At 52.5% G+C, this 12,296-nt stretch overlaps 1 protein-coding gene across 1 annotated transcript in view; it reads right to left on the bottom strand.

The window, feature by feature from the left end:
- The window catches only part of SKOR2 (SKI family transcriptional corepressor 2), a 26,627-nt gene extending 26,177 nt beyond the window's left edge, over positions 1 to 450 (bottom strand). The window contains exon 1 of the mRNA XM_063180387.1: positions 1 to 450. This exon is cut by the window's left edge and continues 1,761 nt beyond it. Coding sequence (XP_063036457.1) covers positions 1 to 450 — 450 coding nt within the window.
- Positions 451 to 12,296: the final 11,846 nt, after the last annotated feature.

The raw sequence follows: 12,296 nt of genomic DNA, 5'->3' as shown, positions 1-12,296 counted from the left end.
CTCGTGGGACACGTCGAAGGCGAAGTTATCCGGCAGTTTGGGGGGCCGGTTCTCCCCCAGGAAGGACTTGCAGAGCCGCTCGGCCTCCCTCTTGGTGATCATGCCGCAGCGGCGGGAGGAGATGGGCATGGCCCCGGCCCGCCGCAGGATCTCCAGCTGCACCGGCGTGCACTGCACGCAGGTGATGCCCAGGGCCACCCGCCGGTTGTGGATCTCGTTGTAGCTGAAGTTTTTGAGGAGGGTGTTGGAGATCTGCGCCAGGCACAGCCGCTCCTGCCCGTCGATGACCAGCGAGACGATGGGGATGCCGTAGAGGATCACCTGCCCCACCTGGTTGGGCTTCATGGCGGCGTGGCCGGCCCTCGGCTGGCTCATGGGGTCCGGCGGGTACGCGCTGGACGGCGACGGCAGCAGGATATCGGTGGGGCCGGGCAGCGGGCTGGTCGCCATGGTCTCAGCGCCGGGGGGGCTGCTCTGCTCTAGCTGCGGGAGGGGAAGGGCACAGAGACACAGCGCCGTCAGCCGAGCGCTCTCAGCGATGGGGGGTCCCCGCCGCACGCACCCCGTCCTCCCCCCGCTCCTCTGTCTGCCGGCGTGCGGAGGCGCTGCCCGTCAGGAGCTTTGCTCAGCCACCCCGAGTCCCCCGAACCTCCTGTGTCCTCCAGCTCCCCGGAGCTGTCCGCCCCCGCGCATCGCGGCTCTCCGGCGTGCGCATCCCACCGCAGGTGCGGAGATGGCGGCACACGAGCGAGCCCGTCCCCGTCTGGAAGAATCCCCGAATCCACCCCAAACACGCAGCAGAGCCCCGTGTCAGCCTCCTCGCCCTGCAAACCCGCCGCCACCCGGGAGGGCTCCGCGCGGAGCCTCCGCGGGCACACGGCGACCGAGGAGCGGCCCCGCCACGGGGAAAGCTCGGCAGAGGAACGAAAACCCCCCAAAGTTTCGCTGCTCCCCGCGGCTGCCCGGGCATCCTCCCCGTTACCTCCGCGGCCGCTCTCCCACCGTGCCGCCGCCGGACCTTCCTCCTCCTCCTCCTCCTCCTCGTGCTCCCGCAGCCGCCGGCAGGGAGGGAAGCGCATCCCGCGCCCGGACCGAGCCCCCCGCCCCCGGTGCGGCCCCGCGGGCGCTCTGACGTCAGCGGCCCGGGGGGGCGGACGGGCCCGGAGCCGCCGCGCGCCCCCCCGGCCGGTGGGAGGCGAGCGGGGCTGGGGGCGGCTCCCCCATCCCTCCCTCCTTCCCTCCCGCCCCGTCGGGGCCCGGCCCTCCCGCCGCCCCTGGCCCGCGCTCGGTGTCCCGGAGAGAGGCCGGAACGGTGGAAGGTGGAATGAGCTTCGGGTTTGTTTTATTTAGCCTTTTTTCGCCTTCCTCTCTTCCCCCCGCCCCTTCACGGTCTGAGACAAATCGCTTCCGAGAAACGGAATATTCGCCTTGTGTACCCCGCGTCTTTTTCGGATACAGGGTTTTTTAAGGGGTCGGGAGAAATTACGGGGTAGGGGAGGAGAAAGAGAGGAAAAGTTGATTTCTCGCCACAACCGTGTCCACACGAGCACGAACAGCTTCTGTATCCTCACTGCCATTCCCAAATACACCGGAGTCATTCACCAGAACCACTTTCACAAGCAGCCGGGCCCAGATTCCCGCTCCCACAAAGACCGACACGGCGCAAACATGTTCTGCTTGGGTTTGTTTAACTTTTTCCCCTTCCCCCCAATTGGTTGATGTCCCCAGCTAAGGAAAAAAAAACCAACCAAAAAAACCTCCCAGCAAATAGGCTGCAGAACGGTGGCGGTTTCTGCTTTTTTTTTTTTTTTTTTTTTTTCCTAGTGAATATAGTGAACTGAAAATGTAGATTTTTTTACACGAATCACCTCCGAAATGTTGTGGGTCCCAATTGCCACTCTGCGCAGCGCTGGGAGAGGACGGAGCGACCCCGCCGCGACCCCCCTACCCCAAGGCAGAAGGCCAATACCGCTCAACGCCGCTGCTTTCCAGGGAGGAAAACTGAGAAAAACGGCTAAAACCCGGGAAAATTAAAAACTCATTCCTAGCCAAAATGGGGAGACAACTGGACTGTCAAGTGTTTCCTAATACCCTTCTGATTTATTTTCCTTTTTTAAAAATATCTGTATCTCTCTTTTTCTCTGCATGCACATGACCAGTACTTAATATTTCTGAGCATTTAACTATGAAAATTTGGTGATTTCTTTTTGGTTTGTCTGTTTTTTTTTTTTTTTTTTTCCTCGGGCATCACAGATCCAGACGGAAATCTCTACACCGACCTTTCCCAGGACATCCACACTAAAGCTCACACCTTCTCTCCTTTATCCGAGTTCTCGCTAATAATAGTAATAGTGATAGTAATAGTAATAGTAATGGCAATAGCAATAGCAATAGCAATAGCAGTAATAGTAATAATAGTAATAGTAATAATAATAATAATAATAATAACAATAATAATACATCTCTCCTTATTACTTCTGTCAGTTCCTATTAAACCTTGCTCTTCCCCGTGTCGCAACTGTCACAGGGAGACTTCCCCCCTTTCCCCTCCCTCCTACTTTTTTCCCGATCCCCTTCTGCACGGAGCCTGCTGCTTTCGTGTGAGCAATGGCTACAAGCCTCACATTGGTGACATTTTAATCAATGCTTCCTAGCCAGACTGACATGAATTTTACACTTCAAAACTCTCCTCCGCCAGCTAATTGATTCAAATTGTTTTATTGGGTAAACCCGTGTCACACATTGTATGATCTATTACCACGCCTCGGAGAAAATCTCCGCTCCTGTCTCCGCTCCCGGGCCGGCTCCAGGAGGGACGGGGGGTTTTGGGGAGAAGCCGCTGGGTGCTGCGGATGCTCGGAGCCGCTCCCCTCTGCCGCGGTCACTCGGCCGCTTTTCCCCGGCCGCTCCCGGGAGAACCCGGTATGGACAACTTGGCCCCAGGCTCCGAGCCCGGCGATGGAAGAGGACGGGAAGCGGTCGCAGGAGGCGAAAGGGATGAGAGGGTTTTGCAGAACGCCTCCAGCGAAGAGAAAGGTGGAAAACTCAGGCTCGGGACAAGGTTGTCTCTAGCCAGAGACTACGTTCTATTTTGTGGTGACTAAACGAAAAGTAAAACTAAACTGTCTTTTTTTTTCCTTTTCTATTTCTTTTTTCTTTTTGTCACCTGCTTGGTGCTGTTGACCCTCCTTTATTCCGTTGTAAAAACTGAGTGGCTTCCTCCATTCCCTTTAAAGGGAAAACTCAAACCCGCGGGTTGGGATGTTTTAGTTCCCGGAGGGAGGACGTGCAAGAGCCACCGAATTCGGGGCAGACACTGACCCACACCAGCACACCGTGGAGAAGCAGGGTGAGAATTCACCGTCCCCTACTTTTTCTTACTTAAGCCTGCTGGGAAACCTTATGGGGCTGCAGGACCTCAGTGCGGGCATGCCAGGGGTGGCTTGGCACAGAAAGGCTGGCCCGCACAGGGGCCCGGAGGCTCCGCAGGTGTCCCCAGGCGGGCGAGGCCCGGCGGGGCTGCTCGGCCTCCCCCAGCCCCACCGGGGTCCCCGCGGATGGAGCCCACCCGGACCAGGACGAGGGGCGGAAGGGGATCCCCGCTGGAGTTGGGGTGTCCGTGCCCATCTGGGGGCTCCTGTCCTGATGCCGACTCCGATTTCTCCCGTTCATTTCGTTGCTTGCTGATGCCATTTGGCTTGGAGTCACCTCTCGACAGAGGAGTGGGAAAGGCGGAGAAACTTCTCACGGAAGCCTGGAAGGGCTAAGCAGGAGTCCTGACTCATTTTCCCCGTTCCCTTCTCTGTCGCGATCCTGCCTCGGAGCGGGAGGCGACAGCAGCGCCTTCTCCCGCCGCGGATCGCTCCGTGTGGAAACGAGAGCGGGGACAAGCGGCCAAGTTCAAACCACCCCAGCCCACCCTCACGGCCTTGATTTACTTCCAGAGAGCTTAAATGTTGTAGCAGAGAGGCCACGAGAAGCAAGATAACCTTGGTGCGTTTGAAAAACCACAAAGAAAACCACCCCCCAACGCGAATCCATTCCCTCCTCCCACCTCTCCACATCCCATTGAAACTTCCAGCCGTGTGAGTAGCAGAGGTATTGTTATAAAACCTCTTCTCCTAACAAAATTTAGACAGCAAAGTTTGTTTTTGGTTATTTTTTTCTTTTTTAAAAAATACTTTTGTGTAGGTTTCGCTTGCATCTCTTGGTCTAGAGCAAAGCCCTTTTCTAAGTAGCATTTTTTTTTTAATCGCACTTTATTATATTAAGCAGAAAGGGCATTTGGAATAGAGGTGGTCCCATCTGGAAAACCCCGGAGCTCATTTAGATCACATCACTTCGGGCTTTTGTCTCTGCTCTTGAATAACCCAGCTAGACACAACAAAAGGGTAGAGATCTCTACGTGGAGTTTTTTCAGTGGCAAAAGGACGCCTCGGAAAGATGCTTCTATATTCGTAACAACGAGGGGGGAAACGACTCAACGGGATCTTCCCTTGGCTCTCGAAAGACACCAGGGGAGTTCAGGGATGGGGCGTTTTTAGGTAGTTTTTTACCCCACCGGCAGCTGAAAACCAGCGCTGACGGCTGAAGGGAAGGAACCGAGGACGGCACCTTTTGTCTGGCGGAGGTCTCTTAAATTCCCAGTTTAATGTGCTCGGAGCGACCCAAACCCGGGAGGGTCCTGGCCGAAGGTACGTGCGGAGCAGAGCCGGGAGGAGCGGCGCCCCAGCCCCCAGCATCATCACCCGACAGAAACAGCACCTCAGAAAAAAAGCCATTCATCATTTTATTTTATCCTGCTGCGGGAAGGGCCCGGGAGGAGATGGGCGCTCCCTCACCCTCCGTTCAGCTTTTGGAAACACGAAGGGGATTATTCCTGTTCTGCCTGAGGTTGGGGAGGAAAAGGGCTGCAAGTTTAGGTGTGCGTGAATTAACACCCCGGGGAGTGGTGGACTGGGGAGCGGGGGGGTTAAAGAAAGATCCCAAACGCAAAAAAGCCACCTCAGCTATTGATTTTTTTTTTTTTTCCCAAACGCATAAATTAAAGAGCTCTGAACATTTGCATGAGAAACGTGCCTGCTCCGAAGTATTTTAAACAGAGCAACAAATTTCCACGGTGGCGAAGCAGGGCCCCAGTCGGGCTGTGATGGGGAGCAGCGATCCCAAACTTCCGAGAGAAACGTGACGAAGAGGCATCACGTCAGTAAATAATTCAATTTTGCGTCTTTCGGAACCCAGTAACCTTGGGTGTCTTAGAAAGCAGATTGTACAAACAGGCAATTAAGATGAGCACAGAGACTTTCAGAGGAGATATAATGAACCAGCTTTAATTACTATCTTGAAATTAAAAATGTAATATACAGATTTAAATTTATTTTCACCTAAATTGTGTATAAAATTATATGGCGTTCCCCGTCCCTCCCCTCTTTTCCCAGGCTAAGAAACGAATTGCCACCAAGCCTGCCACTAAAAAGTCTGAAGTACTTTCCAAACCCTGCTCCCCAGCACGCAGTAATAATGATACATTTATCATTACTGATGACCGCCCACTGGTTTATTATTGCTTTGTTGCAACTATTACAATCAAGAGATTTCTTTATTTACTGTTAACATTCACTTAAAGCTGAATGTTAATGACTCTTCTGAATTCACCGAAGACTTTTCCGTTATATTTCAGGAGTAGTTACGGTTTGGGTTTCAGAAACGGCAGAAAAGGAGGAGAGATGCTGGGGTGGTGGTTTGCTCCTGGTTTTTATTTTCTTTAGTCTTTTTCCCCCCCCCTTCTTAAAAGGCTGTTTAAGACGATTTATCTAAGTCGGATTTTCAACAAAGAGTTGCAAAAGCCTTGGCGTAATGTACGCACTTGACTGTAGCTAATTATGAGTGTATTTTATTACAGGAGATTCATTCATTATTGATAAATGTTTGCAGTAACTTCCTGCTATGTAGAGTTGTATTTTACGAGGAATAAACAACCTATGGGGATTGGGAGTGTTTGGCTTTTACGCTTCTGCACTCTTTGACAGTTCCCATTACCCACTTCGGGGTCTGGCTTGTCACCTTCCCTCTTTCTACACCCAAAAGCAACTTCTTCCCTCTTCCCTTGCCACCGCATTCCTCTCGTTCCTTCACCCCTTGCCACGATTTCAGAATTATAGTTTTAAAAAAAGTGATTTGTATAACACAGCATTTTACTGTAGGTTCTCTTCCCTAAAGCCAGGTCCGTATGGGTGTCTCCAAAGGGTTGCACGGACCGGGATGAGCTCCCGTTTCGGGCAGGAGCCGTGCAACAAGCAGGCAACGCACAGGGAGGGCTGGGAGGGCGGGGAAAAAGGTTTCCCCGAGGGCTCCCCGCTTCGGCTCCAGCTCTCGGACCCCCGAAGCTTTGGAGTCGCAGCCAGTAAAAAAATACTAATTAATAATAATTTAAAATATCTCATTTCCCCCCTCCCCGGCTTTTAAACATCTGAGACGCTGCTTAAGCGGAGGAGGCTGGTGGTCTCCTCTTATTCCACCTCTCCCCAAAATCAGCCCTTTCCCAGGCAACGAGAGTCGTTCCAGAGGGAAAAAGCCGATCTGTCCGGGGCAGGGGCGCAGCGCTGCGCTCACCCCGCATCCCCGCACCGCATCCCGGTGCCGGCCGGACCCGAGAGCTCCGTGCGCTCCCCTCCCCAGCAGGTCCCCGCTTTGCGTTTGGGGACCAGCCAGCCCTGCTCCAGCCCTTTCCGACCTCCACGCCCGGCCCAAAGTTCACGATTTGTCAGGGAAATTAAAAGCCGTGTATATGTGGGAGTACACACACGCGAGAGAGACGCGGGAGCGAGGAGCCGCGCACGGGAAGGGATGAGCGGCGCGGCTCCAAACCATCGCCCCTTCCCTCCGCGGCCGCCCAAACTTGCGGGGGGCTCCTCTCTCCCCTCGGCGCTCTCCCAGCCAGATCCTACCCGGCAGCAGCGAGCAGCCGCCTTCCACTGCCCTCCCCGCGACGGCCAGCGCGACACCGCGACCCATCGCGACAGTGAGCGACAGCGCTACCTGCTCCGGGAAGGCACGGTTACACCCAAATCCAAAGGTCCCCGCCGGCCCCACCGCGCCCCAGCGCCAGGCTCACCTGGACACCCGGGCTCCATGGGCTCTCGGCGGCTGCGGCCGGCGCGGGGCCGCTCCCGCTCCGCGGCTGCTCCGCCGCGCTCAAGTTTGGCTCCCGCGTCTGCCGCGGCGGCTGTGCCGCGGGTGGGTCGCGTCTCGGACGCCTTCTAGCAGCCAGGAAGCGCCTTGCAAGCCGTGCGGGGAAGCCGCCCCCTTCCCCGGCCCCCTCCCCTCGCCCCGGGGAGAGCGGCGGCCGCCCCCGCCCCGCCGCCAGCCCGGGGCAGGTCCGCCCCGACGGCCGCGGAGCGAGGCAGGGGGGCGCCCCCCACATTCCCCCCGCCTGGAGGGGGGGCCGCAGGGACCCTGTTGCAGGGGCGGACTCGGCTTCGCCAGGCTCCCCCCACCCCAAACTTCCCCTCTTCCCCCAAAATTTCCTTTGCCTCTTCCCTGCAAAACAGAAATGCTGGCGAGCCCCGCGCCCCCCCAAATTGTGATTGCTTTGAGGGACAGCGGGAAGGGTGTCCGCACGAGCCCCTGAGGGAAATTAGGGGGCTGTGGGGGGGGGCACTGCCACCTCCTCCAAGCCCTCGCACTCCCGCAGAGGCCCCGTCCCCAGCAAAGCGCTTCCCGCAGATCACTCGACGTGCGGAACAAGGCGGCTGCTTAAAAACACAAAGCCGGAGCCCTAATGAGTTCAATTACAATGTGGTAAACACATTGCCTCTACGCTTTAATTAAGCCGGCTGTCCAATTTTAACTCATTAGTAATTCATTAAGAGAACAGCCTTTAGCTGGCTGCGAGGAGTTCCGAAGCTGGTGCGGTTACGCGCCGTGCACATCCCGAAGTATCTGAGGATGGGAGAGCGGCGTCTGTCCGTCCTCCCCCAGAAAAGGGGGCTCCTGGACCCCACAGGGACCCCACCTGTTGTCCCCGCTGCTGTGGGACACCCTCGTAGGGGAAGGGGACACACGAAGGTGTCGGGCTGGGGAGGAGGAAAGGAGAACTGAGGTTATCCGGGACTCCCCGTCCCTTTTCCCTCGGGAGAAACGGGACGGATTTAAGGGCAGGCGGAGGGACACACTGGGGACTTCGGGGTTCCCGCGCCCCGTCTTAACAAAAACAAAACAAAACTAAACTAAAATAAAATTTTTAAAAAATCAAACCCTTCCACAAACACGGAGAAAGTGTTCGAAACGTATCTGGGCCAAGAAACAGGTCAAATTTGCCCGAGAAGCAAATTTGGTTTGATGAGCGAGCCCGGGGGTTTGCAGAGCCGGGTCTCGCCTCTCCGCCCCGCGGGGCCGGGGGGGATCCTGGGCAGGGGGGCGCTGCCGGTGCCGGGGGTGGGCGCGGGAGGTGCCCCCCAAAACACCCGCGTGGAGCTCCCCGTGCCCGCGGGGCGCTCCGCGGCACCCTGCGCGCCTCTCCGCGCGGCAAAGCTGCGGGAGCCCGCGTTTCCCTTCGCTTTCCTTCCGAGCAGCGGCGAGCCGCAGCGTCCCGCATGTCCCGGGCACGGCGGTAGCGGGGCAGGGATTTGGGGTTTCCCGCTGCAGCTGCTGCCCCATTCAGGATTAAAGCGTTTCCCCTTCAAATTGCCGTCCTTGGGGCGGCTCTGAGGCGGTCCGGGCTGGACATCCCCAAATCTTCCCCAAATTCCATCCCACTAGGATCGCTGCTTTTGAAGTGTTTGCGTTATGAGCATGGTTACCATTTTAGCGCAGCTCCAACGGGCTGGAGGTTGCAGTTATTTTTTCCAGATCTATTGAAAGTTTCTTTTCCTTTCTTCCTTTATTTTTAGCTATCTTTGACATTCGAAATCTGAATATGCAAAAGTATTCAGCAGACAGCTGAATTTCATCCCCCTTCATTACTGGCAGGTTCTTCAGAGACACAATACTACAAGAAATCTTTCAGAAGTTTGGGTGGGTTGTTTATTGTTTGGGGTTTCATTTGTTTATCTGTTTGCTTGACCACAGACATTTATTGGATCCCAGACAGATTCAGAAGTCTTTATTTTTTCTTGCCTCTCTCTTTGGCTGGGCTCCTCGCAGTGTCCCCAGCCTCACACGGACACTGTCACCTCTGCTGTCCCCCCTGCCCAAGCTCAGCTCCAGCCCAGTAGAAGGAGGCAGGTTCAGGGAGCTTCAAACTCCAGATCTGAGTTGTAAACGGCTAAATCCCTTCTGAAGAAGCCTTTAGGCAGACATCTCAAGAAGAAACCCTTAATAAGAGTCGTCTCCTTTGGGGAGTAGATTGGGAGCAGTTATCTCTTTAAAGCAGTTTTTCCTTTTTCACATCGCGGGCCCTCTCTGCCATAGTCTTGATTTTCATTTGGCTCCAGGCTTGCAAAATCGGATTGTCTGGAATTAAGAGATTTGAATATTGTTCCTCTTGATGTCAAAGAATTTTTTTTTTCCCACCAAGAAGGAATATCATACGTGCAGGATCAAGCCCCAGTGGAAGGCAAGTCTGTGGGCACCCTAGGGGCTCAAAAGCAGAGATAGTTAACTTGTTGCTGTGTTGCCTTTGTCACCTTATTTTTATCATCAGATCTTTGAAAAAATTGCCCTGAAAGCTAAAAGAATATTGCTTATCTATTTCCAGAAACCTCTTCCACTCCTTTGTCTTGACTAGCAAAGCACTGGCTTCGGGACACCCAAGGGACAATCTTCCTCCAGAGCCTCCTGGTATAAATCTAAAAATAATCTTGAAGCCAGTGGGCTACAATTCATTTGATTACCCCAGTGCTAATCTAGAATAGGTACATAAAAACTGTTAGGACAATTAATCTGAATTAATTTCCAAAGTGAATTAAATTAAATTGAATGAAGACCACCAGAATTCTGAATAAGAACAACCTTCACAGGGGTTTCATGCAGTTTAATTAATCCACTTTTAAATTCTCACCTTCAGCTAATTTGGGTTATTTTCCTGAGTGTCCCCACGTAGGCAAAATCTTAGAGGTAAACGTGGCTCAGGGGAATTCCTCTGGATTTACCCAGATGTAATTTAGAACAGAAATGTATCCTCTAATACTCTTTGACCACGGCACAGAAATGATGCAGAAATGAGAGATATATAAATTGCGCTGCTGCATGGAGCTCAGCTTTATGAAGGAAACCCTTCCCAAAAGTTGTTTGTTTGTTTGTTTTTTTTTTTTTTTTTTTTAAGTTGTTTTTCTCTCTTCTGTCTCCACGTACCTCTGTGTGTATAAACACAGGTACATGTGTCGGCAGACATGCACATTACGGATGTGTGCTCTGTTTGACTTTGCTCTATTTGTTTAATCCATTAAAGCTTCTCCTCTGTGCACCTGGGACTCCCATTGAAGTTAAACTGGGAGCTGAAGAAACAGCAGGATCAGCTGGCTGGGAGAGAGCTCAGCACTGCACCTTCACAGCTGAAATAGGATGGCAAAAACCCAAAACCCACAGCCACTCAGGGCCCAGCAATCTAGGGCAAATTTACAAAAACAAGGTTGTCTTTGAAGGAGCAAAACCCCTTCTACTGCCTGAGGAGGTGTCATACAAGGGTTGTAGGCGCCAGTGATGTTGTGATATTTATCAAGACACTGCAATATTGCTGAGGTGTAATGGTCCTCCACTCTCAGTGGTGCTTGGTCAATTGAGGAGAGCAACTGGGGCAGGCACGGGAAGGTCTCAATTGTCTCCTCCCAAAAAGCCACTTCAAACATTTGACTTGTTATTTCAGCATATAAGGTGACTATAACCAGGTTCCTGCTTTTTTAAAACAGGCACCTGGTATAGTTACCTTATATTCCCTTAAAAATCAAGGGAACTATTTTCCCTTCTGTAGGACTCAAGGGTTAGAGATCTCCAAATTGCATTTCATGACCAATAATACCACCATAGAGCCATAGAATGGTTTGGTTTGGAAAGGACCTGGAAGAACATCTATTTCTGACCCCTCTGGGATGTGCAGGGACATCACGAGTGGATCTTGCTGCCTCTCAGGTGAGGTTCCCCAGGTCAGAGCAGCCTTCTCCCAGCAGACACTTGTGCCAAACCTCCCAGATTGTCACAACAACAGAATCTCTGAAATAGCTCCTCAAATAACCATATGAATGGGGTAAGGTATGGCAGTATGATCATACCAGAGCACATCCAGAAACCTGGAATTTCACTCCTTGGCACAATGAATTACAGCGTGACCTTGCACTGAGCCATTTATAGACCAACATTTTAAAGATAAGCTCTCAAAGAAGAGTGCCCTGTGAGTAATCTGGTGAGCTGCTCATCCGTCCAGACTGAGCATTTCTGAAAATCAATCTCCTTTGGATTGGGATTTCTCAGTTGACATTCCTAAGTTGGAAAAATACGACCTCTTCTTCAAGCCTCAATTTATGCACCTGGAAAGGATGTGAATGTGTTTAGGGAACAGCATTCATCTACCAGCATCTCAGAGAGGTTTTATGAAATGTAGTTGAGTTAAAAACTCAGACCTACCCTAGCCTTCCTTCTCACTTTTGCTTAATACAGCTGAAAATAAATAAATAACCACATCATAGCTAAAATCATCTCTGAAAAGCTGCATAAAACAAAAGATTTCCAAGAATTTAGAAACTGTGAAGTTCACAGTTTGATTCAGGTATTTCCAGACTCATCAGGGCAGGAGATTTTTGCTACTCTTTCCTCCTTGCCATCTAAATTTTAATTTCATACACTATAAGATCAATCCACTTTCTGACACATTCCATTCATAAATTTGGATGCATTTTGGAAAAACTCAGGGCCAGGTTGGATGAGGCTCTGAGCAACCTGGTCCAATAGAAGATGTCCCTGCCCTTGGCAGGGGGTTGAAATAAGGTGGTCTTTAATGTCTCCTTCAACCCAGACTGTTCCATGATGCAAAGGAAAATGCTCCTAACAATTTGTTAAATTTAAAAACATTGCAACAACCCGGTGGAGTCAGTCTTTACCATGGACACAGGAGATTTTCAAAACAGGCAGCAGAAAATTTTATGGCACATAAAATTTTCTTCTATATCTAATTTTCTATATCTAACACAAAAGGTGAGTAAATGGCCTCAAGTTGTTCCAGGGGAGGTTCAGATGGGACGTTAGGGAAAATTCCTTCCTGGAAAGGGTTGTCCAGCCCCACAGGCTGCCCAGGGCAGTGGTGGGGTCTCCATCCCTGGAGTGGCTGGCCCTTGGGGACATGGATTGATGGAGAGCTTGGCAGT

Source organism: Melospiza melodia, chromosome Z (assembly GCF_035770615.1).
Source record: "Melospiza melodia melodia isolate bMelMel2 chromosome Z, bMelMel2.pri, whole genome shotgun sequence".
In the NCBI taxonomy this organism is placed as follows: Eukaryota; Metazoa; Chordata; class Aves; order Passeriformes; family Passerellidae; genus Melospiza; species Melospiza melodia.
Note: the sequence above shows the minus strand (reverse complement) of the source record. Positions and strands in the feature narration are given on the sequence as shown.